General features: G+C 45.5%; 1 protein-coding gene across 1 annotated transcript in view; it reads right to left on the bottom strand.

Moving 5' to 3' along the window:
- LOC149367631 (DENN domain-containing protein 2D-like) overlaps positions 1-26,327 on the bottom strand; it is a 174,956-nt gene extending 148,629 nt beyond the window's left edge. The window contains exon 1 of the mRNA XM_089575130.1: positions 25,595-26,327. Within this exon, the coding sequence (XP_089431256.1) occupies positions 25,595-26,149 (555 nt within the window). The 5' untranslated portion in view covers positions 26,150-26,327. The remainder of the gene's footprint in view (positions 1-25,594) is intronic.
- Between the last annotated feature and the right edge of the window lie 1,327 nt (positions 26,328-27,654).

Genomic DNA, 27,654 nt, shown 5'->3' with positions numbered 1-27,654 from the left:
GCATGAGGTAGCATTTGCGTACTTTTTGTTCAACCCCCCCACTGTAATGCCAGACAATGGCGCTGTGGGTATGATGATAAATAAATAAATAAGGTATATGTCAGCCGGTATAACGGACATCAAGAAACATCTTTCGAGGATTGAGACTACTTTGGAAGAATTAGAAAACAGCTCTGCAACTGTGTGGAATGTAAAGGACGCAGTCGACGTCATGAAAACAGACATACTGGCTCTTGTGACCATAAAGCTAGCGAGGTTAACCTTGTTGATGACATGAATCATCGCGTGCCTCACGATGATTCGAGGCCTGCGATGATTCGCCTCGCGATGATTGATACATGAATGCATCGCGTGCCCACAAAAGACAAGGAAAAAACTAACATTGTCGTCAGGTTTGTGTCTCGAGCAAAAAGGGATCAGGTCTTGCAGGCGGCAAAAAAGAAAAGGTTTGCCGCAGATTGCATCGGGTTCTCCGACAAAGAATCGGTGTTCATTAATGAACATCTCTGCCCAGAATATAAGATGTTGCTCGGAAAGGCTATCGCCAAAAAGAAGGAAAAGAACTGGAAGTTTGTGTGGGTGTCCCATTCAAAAATTCTTGCCAGAAAAGCGGAGAACTCGAAAATCATTCACATCGCAACAGCTGCCGACCTTTCTAAAATTGTGTAACTGCGTAGCGTCATGCGCCAGCCATTTGAGTTTGTTCCAACATGTGCAACAAACCAACCACCCCGAAATCTAACAGTTTATCATTTCTGCACTGTAACATCCGGAGTCTCAACAGAAATCTTGATTCACTTTTAGCAATGATAACTCGAAGGCATGTTCATTATGATATTATGGCACTGTCAGAAACCTGGCTGAAAGAAAATGAATTCACGAACATACCTAATTATAAATTTTTATCACTTTCAAGAAAAGATGGTAGGAGAGGCGGAGGTGTGATGCTCTACATATCATCGTCACTAGAATACCGAAAAATAGAACGACATACAGTAACAAAGGAAGGAGAATATGATATGCTTTTTGTCGAATTAGAAGGTGGCGTCATAATTGGAGTATTATATAGACCACCGAACTCACATCTACCAACATTCATGCAAAAATTGGAAGAAGTCTTAGACGATTTTTCGAACACACAGAAGAGGGTAATAATAGGTGGTGATTTCAATATTAACTTAGCCGATCCAGCGAGTAGTGAGTACCTAAACCTGCTGTCGTCCTATGGCTTCAAAAATCATATCGATCATCCGACAAGGGTAACATCCACGTCTTCTTCCATTATCGACCATTTTCTCTCCAATTGCGATGAGAATCTAGTGAAGGCTGATGTAATAACTGAGTCTATAGCTGATCATTTTCCCATAACTATATCTGTAGATCTTGGTGCTCGGGGCTTCACTAACACGAACATCAGAAAACGACTCAGATGGGATCACGAAAAAACCAGAGCATTGCTTCGAGAAAAGAACTTTTCACAGGCTCAAGACGATGATGTTAATGTAGCATATGAAAAGTTTTCCTCACTGCTAAAATCAAGCTGTGTCAGCATTAACTGCAATACTCGGCGGTCAAAATACTTTACCATCCCGATCTGTCCCTGGATGACTGAATCAATACTGCAAGTTATCAAACATAAAGAACACTGGCACAATAAAGTAAAGCAAAATAGAGACAACGCCTACTATAAAGAGCAATACAGAATTTCCCGCAACCTATCGGTCTCAATGATGCGCAAACGCAAAAAGCAATACTACAACACACTCGTTCAAAAAGCACAAGGTAATTCTAAAGAGATCTGGCGTATAATCAACTCGATAATAAAATCGTCGCCCCAAAACGCCATTTTACCACATGTTAGCAATGATCACGCATATCTGGCTGAAACGTTTAACGATTTTTTTATTCAAATCGGCCACCATTTTTCGTCCACACCTAACGTGTCATACGAAACTGCGCTTCCAAAAGCGGTAGATAACACGTTTGTGTTCAAAGAAATTACCGCGCAAGAAATAGTTGATGTCACTCGCCAGATGAAAGCAAATAAAGCAATGGGCTATGATGAAATATCAGTCAATATATTAAAAGAAAACATTGATGTCTTGTGTAATGTTCTAGAAAGCATATTCAATCAATCATTCTTAACCGGGGTGTATCCCGAACAGCTCAAAATTGGAAGGGTAACACCAATATACAAAGGGGATGACCAGAACGTCATAGCAAATTACAGACCAATTACGATATTATCTTGCATAAACACACTCTTTGAAAAGTTAATAGCTAAGAGAATGACAGATTTCATGGAGAAATATAACATACTTACGCCTAGCCAACATGGTTTCCGTAAGCATTATTCCACCTCTACAGCAGTACTTTCAGTAGCAGAGATTGTTAACAGTGCGTTAAACAATAATCAGGTTGCCATAGGTGTATTTCTAGACATAAAAAAAGCTTTTGACTCCGTAGATCATAATATTCTTTTACTAAAATTAGAACGTTGTGGTTTTCGTGGGATAGCCATTGATTTGTTCAGAAGTTATCTAACAAATCGTACTCAGTATGTAGAAATTAATGGTGTCCAATCTTCATTAGGAAAAGTTACAATTGGAGTGCCGCAGGGCTCGGTCCTCGGCCCTATCTTCTTTTCGCTATTTATAAATGACTACCCCAGTTTCCTACAGAGCGTGCAGCCAGTGTTATACGCCGATGACACAGCTCTTATTATAACGCAGAAGTGTTTAGAAGAAGCAGAAACAATCGCAAATAATGAACTGGAGACTACAATGCAGTGGTTTAGAATGAACAAGCTTCTACTTAACACCAAAAAAACTAAATTTGTAGTTTTCGCCTCTAGCAGAAGACAGGGGCCTAAAACATGTGCAATACAGGTCGGGGGAATACCCATTGAAAAAGTGAAAACCTTCAAGTACTTAGGAATAACATTAGATGAATCTCTAAATTGGGCTGAGCACATAGAAACATTATGTAAAAAATTAACCTTTGCATGTGCCACATTAATTAAAGCTAGAAAGCATTTCAGCATTGATACATTGCGTGGGGTCTATTTCAGTATATTCCATTGTCATCTTACATACTGCATCCAGTCATGGGGCTACACTTACTCATCGTACCTCGCGCCGCTTATTACTCTCCAGAAAAGAGCATTAAGGATCATAGCGTCAGCACCTTGGCACTCATCATCAGATCCACTCTTCAGAGACCTCAACATCATGCGTTTTCATATAATTCGCGATTACAAAACAGCGCTCTTGGTGAGCACTATTATTCAAACGAATATACCGTACAATTCTTCCATCCTGAAGCTTCCTTCAAGTCACACTAGACACGCTGACAACAATAACCTCAATTTACCCACAACACACAATGTATACGGACGTAGAAGCATAGCATTTGTCAGCGCTAAAGTTTGGAATATCATCCCATTTAGCATTAAGTCCATCTCGAACATTGGACCTGCTCTAAAAAAGTACATGCTATCAGAACAATACACCTCCCCTTATTGTTGAATTGATTATTTTTATTGCATTATATTAGTTGTATCTTTTGTATGTTTCAGCCTTGTTCAACTGCCTAGATTTGTAACATGTTTGTAATGGATCCGAAACTAGCCACTGGCTAAGGATCCAGATGCCTCATTCACCGAGAACTTTGTATATTTTTCTGTGTAATAAAACTTGAATTGAATTGAATTGAATTGAATTGAATAACCGCATGCACCGAAAGAACTTAATACTCGAGGGGAGAAAGAAAAGGAAAGCTACGAGGCCTCAGGGTCACTTATCGCCGACTTTTGCAGTAAGCACCTTGATAGTTAGTTAGTTGGGGTTTTATGGCGCATAAGCAACTAAGGCTATCATGCGCCAAACACAAGGTTAGATGATGTTTTGTTAAGTGTATAGAGGTTACATTATAATAGATTTAAAACATTGGCTTTCTTTAGAAACTTAGAAACAAGTGAAAACTCGACAAGTGTTTGTTCGCCTAAAAGCAATGCGGGATGAAATGGAATGTGTTCATTGTAAAATACCATAAAAAATTTTTTTCTAAGTTCTTCGAGTTGCGAACAAGAAATTAAAATCACACATTTCACACAGAGGTTTGTCTTTTTTTGTTAATAAGAAGTTATGGGTGATATGCGTGTGACCTATGCGTAAATGACATAAAATTACTTCGATAAAACGCTCTTTATGGCGGCATGATTTCCATTCTTTCAAAATAGGCTTTACAGTATGCAGCTTGTTGTTTTTTTTCATTTTCCCAAGAAGCTTGCCATTTGGCTCTTAGTCTGCTATGCACTAACTTCATGTAATCCCTAGGAGGCAAATTCGCATGTTTTATTTCCATGGTTCTGGCTTGTGCAGCACACATGTCGGCTCTCTCATTATCCCTAATGCCAACGTGACTGGGAACCCAGCATAATTTTATAACATGTTTTTGTGTTGTGACCTTTACTATGTTGTGTATGATGCTTCCAATCATTGGCTCCGTGGCATTTTTGGAGTTTAATGCTGTAAGGACGCTCAGTGAATCTGTATAAATGATGCTGTTTTTGATGTTTTCATTTGTTATTTTCTGTACCGCAACACTAATAGCATAACACTCCGCGGTGAAAACTGTAGCACAAGAGGACAGTCGTACTGCATTTTCATTTTTTCCCTGTATTACTGCGCTTCCTTCATGAGCATGAGTTTTTGACCCGTCAGTATAAAATGCAGTGTAATTTCTGTATTTTTCTTGTAGTGCTAGATATTCTTGTATTATATGGTTGTGTGGCGTACAGGTTTTACTGAGGCGTGTTATTGTGACGTCACACACTGTGGGGAGGGTGTACCATGGTGGTAACGCTTCGTGTCTTGGGGCAATATTTTTGATTTCGTTTAGTATGTTCAGAGCTTGGCATTTTTCTTCGAAGCGCAAGAGCAACGGCTTAATTGCGTGAGGCTTGTTGTTGAAGAGTATTCGGGATGGGCATTTCATCACAATTGGGTAACAGATATGTTTGGGCTGAGAAAGGATTTTGAGGATGTATGTACAAGTTAGTGCAGTTCTTCGATCTTCTAAGGAAGGTTCATTCGTTTCCACATACAGACTTGCTATTGGTGAAGTTCTGTAAGCACCGGAAGACAACCTTAAACCAAGATTGTGGATAGGATCCAGTCGTTTTATGTAGGATGGTCTTGCTGAGCCATATACTATGGACCCATAGTCTAACTTAGAGCGAACCATAGAACGGTATATATGTAACAGGCATGCCCTATCAGACCCCCAGCGTTTTCTTGACAGTAGTTTCAGGACATTGAGGGCCTGGGAAGCTTTTTTCTTTAGGCTGTTTATATGTGGCAAGAAAGTGAGCTTTTTATCGAAAGTTATCCCTAGAAATTTATGCTCTTGTTTGACAGGTAATGGGGTTTGGTTTGGATATAGTGTGGGGTCGGCCTGTAGGCCTCGTCTCAAAGAGAACAGAACCGCTACTGTTTTCTGAGGGGAAAATCTAAATCCGTTTCTATCTGCCCAGGTAGCCAGTTTATTTATTGTTATTTGTATCTGTCGCTCACAGGCAGGTATGCTGGAAGACGTGCATGCTATTTGGAGGTCGTCTACGTAAACTGAGTACATTATGGATTTTGGGATTACTTTTCCTATGGAGTTCATTTTGATGATGAATAAGGTCGTGCTGAGGATGCACCCTTGGGGTACGCCAGTTTCTTGAATAAAAGTGTTGGAGAAGGTTGCACCTAGGCGGACTCTGAATGTACGGTTGCTTACGAAGTCGCTCAAACAGCCCAGCATCCTGCCGCGGATACCTAGGTCCGCTAGGTCACGGAGGATACCGAACCTCCACGTGGTATCGTAAGCCTTCTCCAGGTCGAAGACCCCGATACAGTGTTGGTTGTGGATGAACGCTTCCCGAACTGTGTTCTCAAAGCGAACGAGGTGATCGGTTGTGGAACATGTCTTTTTAAAACCGCACTGATGTATATCTAAAAGTTGCTGGGACTGAAGTATGAAGGTAAGTCTGATGTTTAGTATGCTTTCGAATGATTTTGCTATACAGCTAGTGAGTGCTATTGGCCTCTAACTGATGGGACTAGTTGGTGGTTTGCCAGGTTTTAGGAAGGGTACTATGATTGCTTCTTTCCATGCTTGGGGGATTTCTCCACTCATCCATATTTTATTGAAAAATTTGAGGAGAGCCTCTATGGCAGTCTCAGAGAGGTGACCAAGCATGGCATAATGTATATTGTCTGGGCCTGGTGCTATCATTTTACCGGATGTTAGTACTGTGTTTAGTTCCTGCATTGTAATAAGCTGATTGTAGTCTTCGTGTATGCATGTTCCGAAGGAAAGTGTTTGTTTTTCTACTATTGTTTTGTGCTTTTGAAATGTTAGTGTGTAGTTGGATGAGCTTGAAACTGTGGAAAAATGCTCACCCAATATGTTGGCCTGCTCTTCTAATGTTGTTTGAGTACTGGGTGTTGTTAACACTGGAAATGTGAATGGAGTAAAATTTCCTGTGAATTTCCGCACCTGCTCCCACATTTTCTTTGATGATATTGAGCTGTTTATGGAGGATATGTACTGTTGCCATGATGCCCTTTCTGCATTGCGTCTAGTGTATCGTGCTTTGGCCCTAGCCCTTTTGAAGATGAGCAGGTTTTCTGCAGTGGGATATCTGCGAAGGTTGCCCCAAGCCTTGTTTTGCTGCTTTTTAGCCAATGAGCATTCATTTGACCACCAAACTTTATGTGTTTTTCGTGCAATTTCAGACGTTTGTGGGATGGCTTCTATTGCTGCAGATATTAAGCATGTGACAAATTTTTCATTTATTTCTTCTATAGTAAGGGTTTCGGCATATTCTTCTTCTAATGTGGCCTTCGTTCTGAAAAGTGCCCAATCGGCGAGGTGAATTTTCCATCGCCGAGGCTTCGTAGGGAGGATGACTGTAGCTGATGTTAGCTTTAAAACCGTAGGTAAATGATCACTTCCTCGAAGGTCGTCTAAAACATCCCATATAAAATCATTAAAGACTGATGGAGATGCAAATGCTAAATCGAGGCAGGTCATTTTTCCAGAGCTGGGGCAGCAGTACGTGGCTTTTCCCGTATTCATTAAACATATGTTATTCGAAAGAATAAAATCCTCGATGAGCTGACCTCTGGAATCAGTATGCTCACTTCCCCAGAATGAGGAGTGTGCGTTAAAATCCCCAATTATGACATATGGCTCAGGCAACTGTCCCAGAAGTTCTTCTAGGTCATGCATGGTAATTGTGTTGTGTGGTGGTATGTACACAGAACATATTGTTATTGTTTTGTGGCTAATGATGTTTACTGCGACCGCTTCTAAGTTCGTTTTTAATGATACCTCTCTTGCAGGGACATCGCTTTGCGTAATGATAGCGACGCCTCCTGAGAGTCGGCTAGCTTGCACTCGGTCTTTCCGGAAAATATTATATTTTTTTAAGATGTTTGTGTGCTGTGGCCCAAGGTTCGTTTCTTGCAGGCATACAGCTGTAGGTGCCATTGTTTTGAGCATATCGGTTATGTCTGTGTAGTTTCTGTGTAGACCTCTACAGTTCCATTGTATTATATACGCCATTGTGATAAGTTGGGGATTGGGGAAAGTTATTTATTCTCAGGAGCGGTGATTCGTAGTTTCCCTTTCTTCTCTAGGGAGTCTCGCCGCCGCTGCAGCGGTGGCGAACCAGGAGTTGTATCCATCGGCACTTTCGTGGCGCCGGATTTCCACGGAGACGCCGCGGATGCGTGTGTTTTAGATGTCGGCGGATTTTCGCCGACATCCATCTCCTCCACGGTAGACGTGGGGGATGCTTCTTGGTTGCGATGGCCCGTGGCCTTCGTATTCGTCTTTTTTGTTGGCACCACTGAAACAGGCCCTGCTCCAGTGGCAGAGCCTCTTGGGCCAGCAGGTGCCTTCTTAGAGGGGTGGGGCGACAGGTCCAGTTCTGCAGAGCTGTTCTGGGTGTCTGTCGCCGAGGATGCCGCTGCTGAAAGTGGGGCCTGAGGGCCTCCAGCGAGGATCGCGTGGTCTTCTCACGAAAGTTTCAGCCCTGTGAACTGTACCACCGACTTCTGTGGTGGGGACTTGGGTGGCGACACCAGGTCCACCGAATAGACCTGTGTGACGACAGAAACTGAAGGCGGCGGCCGTCCCCGCGTCACCGCTTCAGAGTATGTCCCTTTCTGTTGGAAAGAGACGCGTTTTTTTGCCTCAAGGTAGGACAGGTTTTCTGTGGTCTTCAAAGTTATAATTTGTTTTTCTGTTTTCCACACTGGGCACGACCTGGAGTACGCGCCATGTGCGCCATTGTAGTTGACGCATTTTGGTGTGCGTTCGCATCTTTCTTCTGTATGTGCGTCTTCTGCGCATGTGACACAAGTGGGTTTACCGCGGCAAGCCACCATGCTGTGTCCAAAGCGCTGGCGCTTGAAACATCGTCTCGGATTTGGTATGTATGGGCGGACTTTGCAATGAAGGTATGCGGCGTGGATGGAGTCAGGCAGAGTTGTGCCATTGAAAGTTAGGACAATGTGTGTTGTCTTGATTTCTGCATTGTTTCTCCGGATGGTTATTCTTCGGGTTGCTATTACTCCTTGTTCAGCTAGTTCTTCTTCCATTTCCGCATCGCTACTCTGTAGGAGTTCATATTCAGATATGACTCCCTTCGAGCGGTTCTGGGTCCGGTGCGGGGTTACCTGTACGCTCATTTCTCCAAGATTCTGTAATGACATCAGTTTGATACTTTGTTCTTTTGTGTTTACTTCAACAAGGAGATCTCCGGTTCGCTGCTTTTTTGCTTTGTAGTCTTTGCCTACACAGCTTTTTAGAGTGTTGGCGATGACAAATGCAGACAAGTTTGCTACAGGTTCATCTGCATTTGAGCGAACCATGAAAAACTTCGGAAACGTTTCTGGTTTCTGTGACATCAATTTTTTCGCATCGGTGCGGCCCCTTTTGGGGGGGCCGATCAGATTTTTTTGCAAATTTTTCCATACGGCATGTACTGGCTAAGGGTTCTTCATACTTTGTCGCCTCTGATTCACCCTTATACACAGAGGAAGGTCCCGGGACTCTCCGCCTGGTAGACAGACGAGGAGCCCATCGGCCGAGGATTGACGAGGTGTTGGCGCCAAGCACCAACACCTCGTTACACAAGGTGCCCTTGAGGGCGTAAGCACCTTGATGTACAGATTAATGACACTGAGCGCACCCATTGCATTGGTGCTCGAAAGGAAGACCACAACCGCCCCATAATTGTTAAATTCCTCGACTACAAAACTAAACACATGATTCTAGATAATGCATCTAAGCTCAAAGATGTTACTGACCCCAAGGTTTATACTGAAGAAGACTTTTCACCTCGGATCCAACTTGCCCGCAAAAAACTTGCAGATTTCACCCGTGCAAACCGTGAACCAAACGAAAAAGCCAGGTATTCTTTTGACAAACTGATTCTCTCAAAGAAGCAGTACCGATATGATGCCGTGAGTGACACGGTCTGTTTACGCGCTCTGCAATTTCACCAGCCATCGCCAACCGAAGCAGCCGACAGCCAAAGAAGCCAACCATGACAAGCTACAGCTCGGCAACAGGCTACTAAAACAGCCCCGCTTTCTTTCATCTTTTAGGAGTGTTATTATAGATAAGCAAGACCAGCTTGCCTCTTTCATCTATACTAGGGCTGCTGACGCCGTTGTTGGAACTGGTTAACTCCAGAAACTGATAGTTGAGATTTCAAACTGGCTTTCTATCTTTTGTGAAGACAGAGCAGATAAAAGAGGTGGTGGTGTCATGATTGGTGTGCATACAACCCTTATCACTGTAGATAGTGCACTTGAAATTTTGCGGGTTTCTTGCTCATTGTCGTACTCCACAGTGGTTATCGGCGCATGTTACAGGATTATTCCACTGACTTAGCTGCAGAGTTAAACGATGTTTTAACGCATGTTCAGAACAAGTACATCCTGGCCGGAGACTAACTTCCCATGCATCAGTTGGTCATCTGTTTCAATTGCTGATTCTAGTCAGCCCCGTTAGTCTAGTGATTTTCTTGAATTGTTGCATTTATTTCAACTGACGCAGCTTGTTTCTTCTCTGACAAGGGCTGATGCCATACCTGATTTAGTTTTTACAACTCACCCCGAACATGCCTCTGTAACTGTGCTTGAATGTATCAGTGACCCCCGTGTTGTTCACTGTGTGTTCCAGTCAGCCATTCCGAAAGTATCTGTATCAAAAAAATTGATTTATGATTTTGCTAAAGCAGACCTGAACAGTATTAATAACGACCTTGATACCTACTGTTATTTCATTGAGTCTACATATTCTAATCGAAGTGCCTCTGAAAACTGACTACTTTTCCGTGATATGTAGAAAAATTTGCAGGAGAAATACGTTTCCTAAAAGGTGGCTCTCAACGGCAGGGAATAATGAATGGTTCACGAGAGATGTCTAAACAAAATGAAATGCCTGTACGCTATGCGCACTGAAGCTCTCCTAGCCTGGACCTGTGCTTTGCAAAGACATGCAGGCAAAAAATTGAGGAATTCTTTAATTATGACAACTTCTTGAGAAACGACCCCAGAAAGTTTTGGAAAGTGATTTCTCCTGCATCAAAAAAAGAACTCCCGAACTTAGTTTCTCCAGATGGTACCTCAATAGACCCAGCTGATATGTGCAATCATTTCAACTCATTTTTCTGCTGCATTTTTCAACAAGAAAAGCCTTTGTCCATTGCTGGACCTATATCTAGCACTGAATGCATAACGCCCTGTATAAAAATAAATTCTGAGGGCATAGAGAGGCTATAGAACGTTTGCCTACTTTTTCGAGCCCAGGCCCCGATGAAATCAGCACAAAACTTCTCAAAATTACAAAACCTACACATCACGTATCCTGGCACACATCTTTCAGCAATCACTTGGTACGGCCGAGGTTCCTGATGACTGGGAGCTTGCTCATGTTTTACCCACATTTAAAGGAGGGGATAAAGATAGGCCCATACCTTTGACATCAGTTGTTTGTAGGTTATTAGAGCATGTTATATCATCACACATAATGAAACATATCACTGAGAATCATATCCTTTTTCCGAACCAGCACGGATTTCAGTGCGGGCGTTCTTGTGAATCCCAGCTGTTCGAACTGACCACAGACCTTCCCTGCAATTTAGAACAATTAATGCAAACTGATGCCATTTTCATCGATTTTGCACAGGAGTTTGATCGTGTGCCCCATAAATCGCCTGATATATAAAATGAACAGCATTAACATAGATAATAAAGTTATTAGATGGGTAGAAGTGTACCTCCAGGACAGATTTCAATCAGTCATTACTAACAACGTTAAATCCTCTCCTCAGTCTGCAAAATCTGGTGTACCCCAAGGATCTGTGCTTGGACCAACATTATTTTTAATATACGTAAATGATATTGCATCCAGCATTACATCATCAATCAGACTGTTTGCCGATGATTGTGTAATTTACGTCCAATCTCTAATCTCACTGACTGTGTAATGTTAAAGAACGATTTGAATAAATTAGATATGATAGGTGGTGCTCTGAATGGCAAACAACTGTTAAAAATGTTTTGTGCGTCATAAAAATGAACTCGCCATACAAGAATACTTTTGCGCTAATAATAACTTTATGTTCTCTTTTTTTCCGCGAGCTGTGCAGGAGTGGAACTCCCTTGATGTGACAGTGATTGTGCAGCCAACTACTGAAAAATTTTTGCCGCTAGCTGGCAAAAGTGTATTGTCAGGGAACAAACTGATTTTTTTTATTTTTTTTTTACCTTTTCTAACATTTGTGGGGGTTTTTCATGTATTTGTATTTCCATGTAGTATTTATTTTTATTTCTCGTGGGCATTTATGAAGTGAAAAAGTGATGATTATTGATGCGTTATCTTTGTATTGCCTTTTTCCAATGCCTCTTCCGATTGTCCAGATAATTTTCACTGTCCTTTTTGCACACTTGAAATTGTGTTTATGCCTGGTCGACTGCAGACAAAATCCACTCCTGTAAAAATCCCGAAAAAGGGATTGGCAGTATTAATAAATAAATAAATAAATAAATAAATAAATAAACACTAAAAAACTAAGTTAATGTGTTTTAATACCCACTGTCACGTTTTGTCAAACACCTACACCATCAGTAATACTGAAATAGAGTCTGTTAAATCTTTCAAATACTTAGGAGTGTATTCAACCTTGAATCTGCCCTGGAGCACTCAGATCAATCACGTTCTGACTGACACATATAAAATTTTAGGTTTTATTCACCAGCCACTTTGTAAAGCTAACAAAGATACACGACTAATTGCTTATACCAGGTTGGTAAGACCGAAGCTCGAATATGCGTCATTAATTTGGAGCCCTTACCAACAGTACATTACTAACAGTTGGAGACACTGCGAAACAGGGCCAGTTGATTCATCGCGCGTCAGTACTTGCGTTTCTCGAGCGTCAGCATAATAAGAGAGAACCTCAACCTCCCTATGCTGGAAAGCAAACGTAAGGTATCACGCCTTGCCTTTTTTTTATAACTTATATTTTGACCCCACACCCTGCTCCGCACCGCTAATTAGGCCTGCCGCGTGCACATTTCATCGACTTGGCCACAATAAAAAAATCGAACCTCCATTTGCGCGAACAGACACAGTCAGATTTTCAATGCCCTCCCCCATTCTGTAGTTAACACAACTGATCACGACCAATTTCTTTCAGTACTACAAGACAGTGGGACAGAGTAGGTGTGTAAGATTTTTCTTTTCTCTATTGTATTTTGTTCTCTGTATTTATCTATTGTATTTTATTCTTTGTATTTCTTATGTGATGTCCTCCCCCCCGCCCCGCCCATGTAATGCCCACAAGGGCCTTTAGGGTAAATAAATTTTTTTTAAATAGATGTGAACTGCTATGCACCCGCATTGTTATCAGCTCAAAGGTGCCTACTGATAAGAGTCAACTGATATATGAAATCTGCTCTTAAGAGTGCTTGTCGCTCCCAGCCCCAATCCCGGGTTCCGAGCACTTGGTGGCATTTGGTACATCCAACTGGCAGCTGACGAGTACCACCATCAGAGTCTGAGTGTGTCCAAATAGGAAAGTGCAGTGAGGGGCAGATTGGCACAGCATTACAAAACAAAAAGTGCGCAAAAAATGCTGGACATGAGACAGGAAACACAGGGGACGAGTGTGTCTCTTTCCCATTTTTTTTTTTTGTGCAGTTCTTGGTTTCATAATGTCCAAATGAGTATATACGAGTTGTCAGCCTAAATGAGTTGTTAATGAGTTCAAGTGAGCCCAATAAGCACTCATCATTTTGTCGAGTATGCTGCGCAAGCTGGAACAAGTGTTGCAATAACTAGTTATCAGATTCTGCCCTTGTGACACATGCATACCTGCCAACCGGAAGGCTTCCTAATTCATAAAACCTTCGCAATGTGGGGGAGGGGGGGTAGCCAGCAAACATTGTTTTAAAGCAAAATGTCCTGTTGTGTCCCTTCTCTAAGTGTACAACGCACTAGCGCAGTGCCGCATGTGAGTAAATGCACAAACGGTGTACAGCGTGTAATGAGTGCAGAACTTAGGCGTGCTGGAAGAATGGAAGTATCATGCGGCGGAATTGAGGGATGCATGCAATGGTTTCAGAACCTTGCCGGAGCGGCAACTGAGACGCCTTCGATAAACAAACAAATGAACAAACAAAAACAGGTGCGGCTTAGCTCGGCTGAGCCCAGTTAAGCAAGCAAAAGCTTTGTTACACGTGGTTATGCTGTGTTGCTAAGCCTGGTTAGACTCAACCTTTTCGTCTGTTGCCGAATCCAAATTCGGGGCTCTTCACCGCCACTGTTCGGCATTCTTCAACCGCCATTCAGTTGGTCAATGCCCCTGTTCTTCGTTGGTCTCTGCAGCTAGCTTGGCAAGCTTCCCTAACTCTAGCTAAATGCTTCGCATGATTAGCAACGTCAGGTATGGTTGGTGGCTAGCTGTCACGGCGGAGGAGCCATTACTTTCAGCCTCAATAATAGGTGACGTCTCCTAAATTCTTTCCTTCCTCCACCTTGGCACCAACAGCAGTCCATGTGGTTACCCACCACATCAGAACACAATAGTCAGAGCAGCAAAGATTCTCCAAGCAAACTACCAAAAAGACGCATACTGCACTCACTGGAATTCATCATCATCATCATCATCACCCACTGCAGGGCAAAGGCATCTCCCATGTCTCTCCAATTAACCCTGTCCTGTGCCAGCTGCGGCCACTGTATACCCGCAAACTTCGTAATCTCATCCGCCCACCTAACTTTGTGCCGCCCCCGCTACGCTTGCCTTCTCTTGGAATCCACTCCGTTACCCTTAAGGACCAGCGGTTATCTTGCCTTCGCATTACATGCCCTGCCCAGAGCCCATTTCTTCCTCTTGATTTCGACTAGGATGTCATTAACCTGCGTTTGTTCCCTCGCCCACTCTGCCCTCTTCCCATCTCTTAACGTTACACCCATCATTTTTTTGGCATTAATGAATGCATTTTCCAGAAAATCCCTTGAAGTTTGGGGGGTACGCAAAGTAAAACATCCGGATAAAACTTGAGTGAGACAAAACGTAGGCTGGTGGAATAAATACTTTGTCCCATGCAACGCTCCTTCCAAATAAAACATAAGACACTCATAGCACAATTTCCGTGTTCATCTTAAACCCATTGGCCCAAAGAGCACAAGTGGAGTTTAGCATAGCTGCCGCCATTCAGCACAAAGCTGCAATGGCTCAAACATAATGAAGCTACCAACAAAAAAAGGAAGTACACAGGATGGCGCTGGACTGATGTTTTATTGAACGATGCCCTGCTTTTGTTGCAGGTTTGATCCACACAAATGGTGAGCGTGTTGCAGTTGAGTAAAGCACACCGATGAGCCTTGCATTCCTTGTAGAACGCTCTTAATGAGTGGCAAGGTCATGTCATTTGACAGGTGATGAAGTTATTGCCACCAGCACACTGCACACCACAACCATAGGGTGCATCTACCAATGCAGGAGGTGTGTTCATTACGCGAGTAAATGCACCACTAAAATTCCTGACCATGCTCTGCTCAGCGAAAAAGGGGCTGGAGGTACAAAACAAAATCCCAGAACAAGTTCCCCCCACAGGCCATTTGAAGGAAGTGAAACCATTCTCATTAATCCCACAACAAGAATGTGCGAAGCAGGAAGACACACGCGTGGCTACCGAGTGGAAACACACCATTCACCGAGTTAATGTCCTGACTTGCCTCATCCACAAGACAAGACATTGGCCACAGTGAAGGTTTAAAGAAAGCCAAGACAAATCAGCTCCACACAATGCCACCACAAGACCATTCCATTATCATGAGGGTACACTGGTCCGTGATGAACATGCCCCGGACGTGCACCGTACTCTCAACAATGAACGCAAGGAACACAGGGTGCAACAAGCGCTCATGCATCAGTTCCTAACTCGCATGTTTAGATGGCTGCACCACTGATATTGTAACACACATTGCAGCAGAGCAGTAGAACTTGATGCTGGGTTAGGTGGTCACTCATTATTCAAAGACTGACCAAGAACTGACTGATTTTTCGCTCCAGGGATGGCACTTGTAGGCACCACACCACATGCGCACAATGGGGCATGCCATAGGCACGGCTCACACTCCCATCTACTTCCACTCTGTGGCTAAACGAGTTACGGGTGACAAGGAATGATTCAGATAGGAATGAACAAAAAAAAAGAAATGAAAAAAAAAGTCAACGATAAGCAAGCTGTAAACCGATAAAGGATAAAAGCCATTCAGCTCAGTTCCTGCTTGGCAGAGCCTGGAATCAGCACTGGTGCCTCTGGCCAGAATCCTTGCCTCTTGAAAACGTGGCATGTACTTGGAATCAATAACATTCGAAATTAAATTCACAAGCTTGTCCTGTTGTTGCTCTTTGTTGTGTTGTCCTTTCTCAGTCTTCTTCCCAGTAGCGCCACATCCAATCTTTAAATAATCTTTAACTCTTTCCCTACCGCGCCCATTGAGCATCGTTAGCCCGCTAATGATCATTTCATGCTCCGATTTCAGAACCTTCCGCGTTGATAATCACCACGCTGCAGATAAAGCTTGTAGGCAAGGATTCAAAGTTTTGTTTCCTATGTAGTTTTCTTTTGTCCCGCGATGGGGCACTTTCTAACGCGCTGCGAAGAAATGAGGACATGGACCTGCGCTCATTGCCCGCCATGTCGCCCACAGATGACGCCTTCGCCGCTCGACTTCGGAGCCTTCCGCGTTGCTTACAGGCACGATGCGAATCTGGCTTGTAGCCGGAGAACTGAAGTTTTGTTTCCGATATAGTTTTTTTTTTCCCCTATAAAACGGCATTTTTTGAACGCGCTCTGAAGATTCGGTACCATCAAAGTCGCTTGGCAGCCTCCGCCGCGGTGGCTCAGTGGCTATGGTGCTCGGCTGCTGACCCGAAAGGCGCGGGTTCGATCCCGGCCGCGGCGGCTGGAATTTCTTTGGAGGAGAAATTCTAGAGGCCCGTGTACTGTGCGATGTCAGTGCACGTTAAAGAACCCCAGGTGGTCGAAATTCCCGGAGCCCTCCACTATGGCGTCTCTCATAGCCTCAGTCGCTTTGGGACGTTAAACCCCATAAACCAACCAAATGCACACCACGCGCACTAAAACATAGCAAATCTTAGGACTCCGTTTAGTCTGCGAGTGATTTAATCGACAACCTGTACAACAACGAGCCCGAAAATGGTGCAAGGCACTGAAGATGATTGAGTTTTCACATCGGTGATGATCGAAACCAGCCTGAAACACAGGCCGGCCGCACTCCGATGCAGAACTGTAGGGTTTCCAGTTATTGTTTTGTAGCATGAATACTATTCAAGACAAAATGATTTTTTTTGCAGATAGCGGCCAATAGAGTAGCAAACATGTTGCATATGTCAGGAAATTTTTAACATTTTTTTCTTTTTAAATACAAGCGTCTCTTTGCAAGTTTTGTTCAATTTTTTTTGTTGCAACATGCAATTTGTTCTTTAAACTTATATGAATAGAAAGCACCTTTATTAAGCTCTGTTTTTGGGTATTGCAATAAATATTGAATGCAAAAGTTTTAACAAAAAAAAAAATGTACTGAAACCATCAGAAAATGGCCATTTCCCCCATGGTACGGAATGAGTTACATAGCAGAAAGCATTTTCCTGTGTGCATGCCCTGCCAGGAGGAAGAAGACAAGAAAACAATACTCACCAGATCCTTGAAAAGGAAAAGGACCAAACTGCTTAATGAAATGCAATCACAGAGTCCAAAAGAAAAGTCATCGGCCATAAAAATACCAACTTGGCCAATATGCCATCACCATAGAAAGGCATTGTATAAAATTTTAGCGGTTATTAAACACACTTCACAAAATTCTAAGCCAAGCTGAACACATAAAGACAGTGCTCATGGAAAAGTGAGACATCCCTCAGATCTGTGGTTTTCTAACAAAAAAAAATGCCGCTGTTGTCAGTTAAGTGTGAAATTCAGTTGTCAGTTTTGCATGGAGCATAATTAACAAACACAACTACTCATACTACTACTGATACTCATACAAAATACAAGTTCATATATAGTCATCTGAAGTGTATCTGAATCAATGAAAGGAAGCTGTCTTATGCACGACATGTATAACATTGCCAGCCAATTAGAGTGCATTCCTGATGTCTATCTGGCAGCAACCGAAGCCACTGACAAAATTAGGATGGCCCACCATTCAGTCCAAGCTTGAGACAGAAAAGACTCGGCAGTCTTCTCCACACAATGCAGTTAAAAGGAGCCAGTGGCGGCCACACCTCCATTTCCCTTCTTCCAGAGAAAGTTGTTAGTCATCGATAGTCCATTTGTGTCCCTTTAATTCCAAATGCAGTGCGCATCACTAATGGCAGAGCCAATCAGCTCGCATAATTTGAATGCCACCTTTTGTCAACAGGCATGCCGGGACTTTCGAAATTAAGCGGCTACATTCTGCTCCTGTGAAGCGGTGGTCTCGGGATCGAACCCCGGACCAGGACGAATTTCATTTAAATACGAAGTTTCTGAGAAAGCTGTATAGCTTTCCTTTGTAGCCGTATGGCTGCGCTCGGGTGGATGCCAATGAGTAATTACTCCCTTATTACAAATCTACTCCACCTTGGGGATTCCCCTAAACATTTGACCAACAAATCACTGAGTAGGGGGGGCGGTACATGAACCGATGCAAACACTGCGTTTCTGGAGATACACTTTTTCTTCCCAGAGGACGAAAGTCGACCTGAGGTACAACGATAATAGTTCCAAGAACCCTCTTATAGACATTCCGCAGGCGTTTTGAAATGCAACGGCACCATGAGTATCTATGCATTCTTCTACAGACACCATATTGTTAGTAGTTGTCAATTGTAGTTTTAATTTTGCTTGCAAGAAGACACCAAGAATCTTTTGCCAAGTCCCTCCCTCAGAAATTATTACCCTCAAGGGCCAGTCTGGTTTGTGAGTTTTTACAGTGAAAAACGCGTCCAAGTCAGACTTCTTGCAAGTTTTTATGCCTCGAAGGAGGCAGTCAAGTTTAAGCTCTTTGCAGAGCTTTGTAGCAGTTAACTGTGCTTTCCTAACAGCTGATGTCTTATTCTCGTCAAAAACAGAGCTGATGGTTTCTAACGCCTTAGTTTTGTACAGGTCCTTGGAAATCACAGCAAAGGCCCCCTCTTTGTCAGAGGTCAGCAACGTTGTATTATCGTTGTACCTCAGGTCGACTTTCGTCCTCTGGGAAGAAAAAGTGTATCTCCAGAAACGCGGTGTTTGCATCGGTTCATGTACTGCGCCCCTACTCAGTGATTTGTACTTGGCGCGAAAAGACCGGTTCCTGAACGCAACCCTCGCTGGCACGAGTGTTAAAAAGGTATTTAGGTACTTTGATGACTGCCTTGTTCTTTGTGATGGTCAATGCGTGAATACGCTGGAAGCAGTAATGGAGGAGGTGGGTCGCTTTGCGCAGGCTTTGCAGCCACTTATTGTCACGCACAAGCTTCCTGCTCAAGGGTCACTCAGATTTTTAGACCTGAGACTTGAGTTCACGAGAGGGCACGCCTGCTGGGCCTATGAGCCCAGAGGGGAGAAAGCGCCAATGGCCTTCCAATCAGCTCACTCTAAGCTGACCAAGAGGGCTGCTGTGAACTTGTGCCTCACAAATGCCTTGAGGAAGTCCTGTGTTCACAACATGGGAGGGAGCTTTCTTCGCCAGGAGGAACGACTTGGCAACTCGGGTTACCCCTCGCACCTTTTGGTATCTGTTGCCAAGCAGATGAAAAAGCACCTGATGCGGGCTAGGCCTGAGCAGCAAGATGTGGCAAAGAAAAAGAAAGAAAGGAGGCCGGTGGTAGCAATACCGTATATTCACAAAGTTTCCCATCGCCTGAAAAGCATTGGTCGAAAAGCTGGCGTGAATGTTGTGATGACGGCTCCTAATAAACTCAAAAGTCTGTGCAGACAAGTCAGTTCCGACCCGACCAAAAAGAAGCAGGGATGCACGGTAAAGCATCGAACCCCCTTTGTGGAGTGTACTGAAGGCCTTGTTTATTCGTTGCCAGTGACATGTGGTAAACAATACATAGGGCAGACTGGCAGGTGCATGAACGAAAGGCTACTAGAACACAAAACTAATCTCGAGCAAGCTTACAGGAACCTGGGAATTCATTGCAGAGATTGCCCTTCAACAAGTTGTGCACCTGATTTCCAAAAATATAGAGCTTTGGCTAATCACAAAGACCAGTTAGTCCGTGAAATAATCGAGGCAGCTTCGATAGCAAGTCTGCGCGACGATTGTGTGAGATGAGACGAAGCGAAAGACAGGTAGCCCATGTATGGCCAGTGAACGCGCTGAAGAAAGCAGTAACAACGATGAATCCAGTCCGAAGAGAGTTGTCATGCATCGAAGGGCGCCGCCATGTTTGTCGCCGCAGGAATACAACTTCATACTCGCCGTCCTATTACTAATGCAAGTGTGAATGCGTCTTCATGGCTGCGGCTGTAGCTGTGCCCCACTCATCACACGTCACTGTATTTTGGTATGACGTCACTAATATTTTGTTACCAGCGTTGTGACGTCATTGTTGATCGTGCTACCGATGGGTATAGATTATGAGAGTGAGCATTTAGGTAATCTTTGGAAACGAATTGAAATACTTTTTAAACATTTGTTGTGTCCAACACCTGGCTGTGAGTGCCCTTGCGTACAGAGTAATCCCATTGAAGGCTTTTTACGGCCTCAAAATACAAAAGGTCGGCCACAACGCGCATGCTCCCACATTTGGGCCCTATGTGTACATTGAGACATTGCTTGAGCAGTGTAATGCGCCGATGCTGTGAGATGATGCCCGCCATGTAGAGAACATGGTTAACTTTGGCCAACTGGAATTCTTTAACATGCAGACATGCATTTTGCCTTTAACATGCAGTTCACCTGCGCCAGAAATATTGCCTCCACACACACGAATAGAACGCCTGCTCTTGTGCTGCGTTGCGGAACGCCTCCACCGCTATACGAATGAGCACAGGGACCAAAAGGAAACCAAGTGTGCATTTGCGACGTATTAATGGCTAGTGCAGTGCACTTTTAGCTACGCGACGCGAAAATGTTTAGTGGAAATCCCCCTGGCATTCCTCCTGCCAAGCTCATCTTTTACGCCGGTACTGACGACGGAGCTGTTGTCTCCCTCAAGGAAAGACCGGCGTGCACGCGCAGAAGTGAAACTGCGGATGTCAGTTGAAAATAACTGCAGTTGGCATGGTAAATCAACTTGTTGACTTCAATAATGTTGGGCCATGAAACTCTCCATCGAGCGTTCAGGGTCCAGTAAATTATGCAGCTGCATATTTGTTATGTTACCCATATGCCTAAGCATGTTTTGTGGCACCAAAATGTATAGCAGGTGGAAACTGGCCATGAGATCGCTGATTGAAATTAATTGCTCCGCTGCCATGGCATGTACAGAGAACGCTGAGCACCTAGAATGTTAAGTACCCGGAGTAAAAAATAAACAGTAAATAGGTTTTTGAAGAAAGGAAAATGGTGCAGTATCTGTCTCGCATATCTTGGCGGACACCTGAACCGTGCTGCGGTTGGGTTCGAACCAGGGTATTCCGGCCGATGAAGACGGAGCTTTGCGCTTAAGTGAGGAGGCGCTTCCAAGCTTCATGGTGGAAGAAGGTCGTGTTCCTTGATCAGCTGACACACATGATGTACCACGTGTGCGCAGTTTCTTTTGAAGGCCCCATGACACATTGGCGTCTTTTTGTTTTTCACAGGCCGTCCCTGAGTGCGCAGACCACTTGCTTGCCTGCTTGGCACACGTGGAGGCACACTGTGGTTTTCTAGGAGGCTTCCTTGAATTTGCCAGTTCTGTCAGATTTGGGACATCCGGGAAAAATACTGGGCACAGCATTCACCAACAGCACCGGTTTCCTGAGTGCATTTAAAACTGCCTTGCGAATGAACTCTGAGTAGTACGATTTTATAAAGTAAGCTCGGGAAAGTGTTTCACGCAGACGTGGTCACTCGGTTGCAATATCCTATCTGCTCTGGGGATTGCCTAGCCCCAAGGCTCTAGGCTAGCAGGTTCTGACACAGCTTTAAAAAATGACACTTGGTCTGGACAACTCTGGTAGCCCAATCTGCAGTTGTGTACACGAAGCATGATCGCATCTATAGTCGTCTTCTGGACCTCTCAGGTGTGCCACAGCAACAACCAACACGCGACGACCATCTACAGCGTCGGCCACCATGCGCGCTTGCAGAACGATCACTACGGCCGGTCCCAAAACGCAACACAAAAAGCTAGTTCTAGCAAACTTTGTTCGTGCATGGTGCGTACCACTGAGTGGAAGCCGAGAACCTAACGTCCCCACATTGTGATGCACTCTGGCAGTGCAAAACACCAACAAACACAGCCTAAAACCTCACCGAAAGCCGTGCAAACTGTTCAGCCACATCCGCAAGCAAATGGCCACTCTGCAGCGCTGCGTTTGGCGCATGTACTGGAGGGCAAACATGATCTGTTCACACTCTCTGCCGCGGCGGCTGTCAGTGCCAACACCTAAAATATTCTTACACTGTGCCGTAAACATCTGACCAACACTGTTCCCACTTCGAAGTTACTGATGAACTCACTCTCGCCCTTCACTGTCCCAGTGAGCTCAGTTGGTAGAGCGACTGCTCCGATGAAACAGAGACACCGGATTCGAGCCCCTAGCCTGGATGAATTTTTCTTCAACTACGATTGCATACCTTTCCTGTGTAGCCGTATGGCTGTGCTTGGGTGGATGCCTATGAGTAATCACTGCCTTCTTACACGTCTCAAGTGCCATGACTGGCTCCTGCACTTCAATTTACCTCTTGCCACATTTTCGCCCTGACTCATCAGGACTTTGATTAGTGAGAATAACACGTAGCAGTATGGCACAATAAGGTGCACTGCTCCTGCTCCTCAAGTGAAAATCACAGCCAGCGGGCCCAAACACTGAGCACCTTGTGGGAATCCTGGCTTTCCGCCGTTGCCGTTGCTCGGCTGTGCCGGCTTCCCGCGTTGTTTCTCCTCTTTCCCTTGCTCCCGCCTCAGGCGGTGGAGAGGCGGCTGGGTGACTAATCACTGTCATTTAGCAACAGCTCCGCCCCGGCTCCCCAAGGGCCTTTGCCATTGGCGCCTTTTGGCGGGAATCCGGGACCCGCTCTGGGCGGCCGCGCACCGCGCAACCGTCCGAGCGGGGCCTAGAGAGAGAGAGAGGGATCCCTCCGAGACAGCGTAAGGTGTGTACGCTACTGTTTTGTCCGTGCCGGCCTTTGCCGTTCGGACCAGTGCTTACTCGAGCTCGCCCGCACGTGTCCTCTGACCTGCAGCGGCTCGAGCCTGTCCAGCGGGGTCCAGCGACCTCTGACAGGCGTACCTTGCGTTGAATGCCCACTCTCTCTCGCAACCGGCCCAACGGTCGACACGAGAGAGGGATCACAGCACTGCCGCGGGGACATTCTCCTGCAGCGGCGTGTTAGCGGCGCACATTGCTCGAGTCGCTTCGAGCGCGCAGCGGAGCCTTGCTCCTCGCGCGCCCCCGGGACGGGGTGACGATTGAGTGTGTGTGTACTGCTGAAGGACGACGTGAATAAACGTCTCCTTTGTGAGATTGGAGGCCTATTTCTTTGCGGCGAATCGCTCTCCTCCCAGCGGAGGTTGAGTGCACCGCATCGGTGTCCCAGTGTGTGTGTGGTGACAGCTGATCGGGGCCCTTGGCTCGCGCGAAGCTCGAACCCGCGGTGGGTGGTGGCCTTTGTCCACGTAGAAACCCACAACCTCACCGCTGCAGCCATGATTTGCAGTGCTGTCACTTTGTTTTGCACCACTCTGTTTTCCTCCAAACACTCGCCGAGGTTTCACGAAGAACGATACGTGGCAGTGTAAAAAAGTTTCGTGGCCACACTACTCTTGCAGCCTAGCCTGCTGTGTATGAAGTGCAGCATAGTGCTGTCTTGCACTGACCAAAGTAGAACAAGACGGCAGAGCTCACGCTTAGGTTGGAGAAGATATGGCCGTCTTGATGGGTTAAAACAGCTGGTAATCATGGAAGGAAGGTGCAGTACCACTCTCCTCTACCTGAGCCATAAGGCATTTCATTAAAATTCATTTATTGAAGCCTTAAGGGCTCGTGGGCATTACATAAGGCGGGGGAAAGAACAGTGTGTAACAACATATGATACCAGCTCAACAAAAACAAAGCAAAAAAGCAAAGGAATGAAACAAAGCAAAAGAAATCATGAAAGGAGACAGTAACACAGGATAAGATTATTTGGTAGCGCCGAATACATCTCGTAAGACACAGATGGCTCGCTATTTTAGTGCGGAAAATTGCTCAATCTGTGCACGAAGCAATATTATCAGGCAGGGCATTCCATCGGGCTATTGCATCTGGAAAGAATGAATCATTCATAACTGATGTGCGGCCTTTCAAGGGAGCTATGGGATGACTGTGGTTCAGGCGAGGGGATATTCTTGATGGCGGCTGCAGCAAAGAATGCCTGTTAATAGGGCGGTAGAAAAAGGAATGAAGGAGGCATAGGCGTGATACGATGCGACGTGATTGGAGACTTGGGAGGGAAAGGGCTACTATCACGCGAGTACTGTGACATGATAAACCGTGCAGCTCGATTTTGAACGGCTTCTAATTCATTTGTAAGGTATGCTTGCGAAGGGTGCCAGATAGATGAGGCGTATTCGAGCTTTGGGCGTACGTATGTCTGATAAGCTAGTTGTCTGATTTCAGGTCGTGCTGATGTTAGGTTCTGTCACAGATAACCAAGAGTGCGTGAGGCCTGGGAGCATATTGAATTACTATGAGTGACCCATGATAAGGATGATGTCAGGTGAACGCCAAGGTATTTGTAAGAGGAAGTTTATGCAATGGGAGTTGAATTAATATGGGATGTGCAGTTAATAGAGGTTTGTTTACGAGAGAAGGACATGAGTTGGCATTTGCCTAGGTTAAGTGGCATGTGCCATTTTTCACACCATAATGCAATTGTGTCTATACCATTTTGTAGCTTAATGGTGTCTTCAGGGGCATGGATGATGTTATAAACAAACGATGCAGTCATCTGCAAAAAGTCGAAGTTTGGTTCTTGTGTTAGTTGTGAGATCATTTATGTAGATTAAGAATAACAACGGTGATAATCCTGCGCCCTGAGGGACACCTGATGTGACGTCAGTATGTGATGAGCTGCAACAGTTGGCGAATGTAAATTGCACGCGCCCTTTCAGAAAGTGCTCAAGCCAGATAAGTAATGCTTGTGGGATTCCAAGTAAAGCCAGTTTAGCTAGCAGATGATTATGTGGAACACGGCCGAAAGCCTTAGAAAAGTTGAGAAATATGGCATCAATTTGTAAGCGATTCTCCACGTCCTGAAGGATGTCGTGAGTGAATTCGGCGAGCTGTGTTTCGCCTGATAGTAGCTTTCGAAAGCCACGTTGGTGCGGGTAGAAGTAATTTAGTGATTCAAGATGAGCAATTAATTTTGATGCTATTACGTGCTCAAGGAGTTTGGACGGGATGCTGGTGAGCGAAATTGGAGGGAGTGATAGAAGAGAGAGGTACAACAGTAGAGGAATCCAGATTAATTTCGACAAACTACTGTTTCAACGGGCGCCGACAGCTCAGAGGTATGTTTTGCATTCCACCCCTATTCTGCTTTGGTGCAGCGGTAGCAGGTCAGTAGCTGTTCGTAACAATGATGACAGTGAATATTTTTCAGCACCTCCAGCAGCTAAGAGCCCGAAACCCATGGCAGCTGGTCGACTCGGGTCCATACCGAATTATGCGATCCAAATTTATGAAGGTGTAATGAAACCAAAAGGAACTCAAAGTTGTGGATATGATAACTGAGGCGGTACTGTCAAAAGGTGCAAACCTCGTAGGCATTCATAAATCACGCGGCGCTGTCCTCCATGCAAGCCGGGAAGAAGGGATATACCAACCATGTAGTGCAGCTCCTCCCGCGGCTGCTCGCGCGCAGCAGCACCGGGCTGGGCGTAGATGTGCTCGTCGCTGCGACTGCGGCGAAGCCCGACACCCGACGGTTCGCCAACGCACACCTCGTCGTAATCGTGGGCCGAGTCATCCAGCGAGGGCACAGTGCCGCGCCTGCCGTACAGGGGGTTGGGCCGCATCTGGTCTTTCATTCTGGCGTACACGTCGTGCGCGAACGTCCTCGGGGGTTTCACCGGCGGCGAGGCGACTCGCTGGGTCGGCGACAGCATGGCCGGCTTCACGTGCGCGTCGACCCCATTCGCGCACGGTCGGGCCGACGAGCAGCGTTCGTAGTGGCGGGCCCTCTGCGCCACGGACGGCGTCCGGTTGTCCTCGCGGGCCGCGCCTCCGGATTCGGGCCTTCCTTTCCCCGTCCCGTTCGGCTGTGCACGTCCGCCGTCCGGTGGCTCGAACCTCGCGCGCAGCTTCTGCACGAGCGGCGACGCGCGCGGAACCGGACTGGCCCGCTTGAGTCGCTGGGGCCGTCTCGGGGGGCCGTTCATGCCGCCGCCCGGCTCCTTGCTTGCTACGAGCCCACGCGAAACCGCCACCAGCCGCGCATCGTCAGATGGTGGATTCAGGATGGTTACAGCACGCAGGCTTTCTCTATGACACACAAGTGAAACTGACTTTCCGGAGTACAAGCTGTGCGCGCCACGTGAGACCCCTCTCTTACCATGGAGTATTTTCCTTCCTCCATGAGCTGAAGCAAAAAAAGCGGTCGGCCGCTCGCGGCACTGCCGTCCAATACTGGAGGAAGTTATCCAGCGATGGGAAGATAGTTGGCTGAAAAGCAGATAGTTGACATAAGGTTAAAAGTGTAGCAAAACCACAGCGAATAAAACGACGAATTTTAATGACAAATTATAGCAAGGTATGATGCTCGGCGAGTTGGTAGAGAATTCTTTTGAAACACAGCGTCTGTGTTTCTTCTTTCTCGTCCGTTGTCTGCTAGCGCTGTGTTTCAAAACAAATACAGCACAGTTAAACGAAAATTAAAGCAAAAAAGTTGTGAATGGTGGCAATTGCCACCACCCTATTTCAAAGGGGGCGCTCCTATCCATCTATCCACCCATCGGAGGCGGAAAAAAAAACTAGCCGTCTGCTTCACCGCGTCGCTGCACAGAGCGCGTTTGAGCGTTGCCGTTGGAAATTTGAAGTGGCGATTTCGGCTGCTTGGAGTAGCTGGGATAAAAACAGCAGATAAGAATATTTCTGGGAGGGACGCGAAAATGTTCAAAAAGACAACAAAACGCGGAGGGCACCCCTCACAGGCTCCGCTACATAAAAAGCCGCCTGCGAACGCGCGCGCTGAACGGGACATGTGGGGAAATATTTCTGGCCAAAGGCGCAAAGAGCCAAAAAGCATCTTGGGCAGAGAAAGTGCAGTGCAAAGCAAGAAGCTAGGCGGCCATCGAACGCGGGAAAAGTTAACAAACAAAAGTGATGAGTAGCAGAAGGGCGAAGAGGAAGAACGTAATATGTGTGGAATGAAACTGGGGGAGCGGTTGAGAAATCACATAGGAGGCCAGCTAGCAAACCACAAACCTCCCAGAGATGTCTGTATTAAGTCTAAAAGCCTACGTGCCAAGACATAATCTCTGAGGCGTCTCATTTACCAACCTTTTTTCATGGGTGAGCTGAAGACGTACCCACGACATATTATATCGCGATGCGCAAATAAATACACACTGTAGAATGCTTCTCCGAGCTAAACGGGTGCATTGTTCGAGCTCAAATTTCCCACAGGAATGGCATTTAGTCTGCACAATTGTTTCGTGCTACATCTGTTTGGGTTACTTGCCTGAATCGATCAAAAAAATGGGCTGTGGTTTTATCAATGGCCATCCCGAGTAGAATTGCAGAGGCAACGGCGCGGCAGTCGCAGCGGCGATGGCACCTCTGAGTCACCCGCGCACGACCGGTCGTGCACCCGCGTAGCGGAGGAGTCGGCGGTGGCCCCAGCGCCGTGTGACGTCACTCGATCGTTTTGGAGAATGCACTGCTG

Source organism: Amblyomma mixtum, chromosome 1 (assembly GCF_055824585.1).
Source record: "Amblyomma mixtum isolate Tamu chromosome 1, ASM5582458v1, whole genome shotgun sequence".
Lineage (NCBI taxonomy): Eukaryota > Metazoa > Arthropoda > Arachnida > Ixodida > Ixodidae > Amblyomma > Amblyomma mixtum.
Note: the sequence above shows the minus strand (reverse complement) of the source record. Positions and strands in the feature narration are given on the sequence as shown.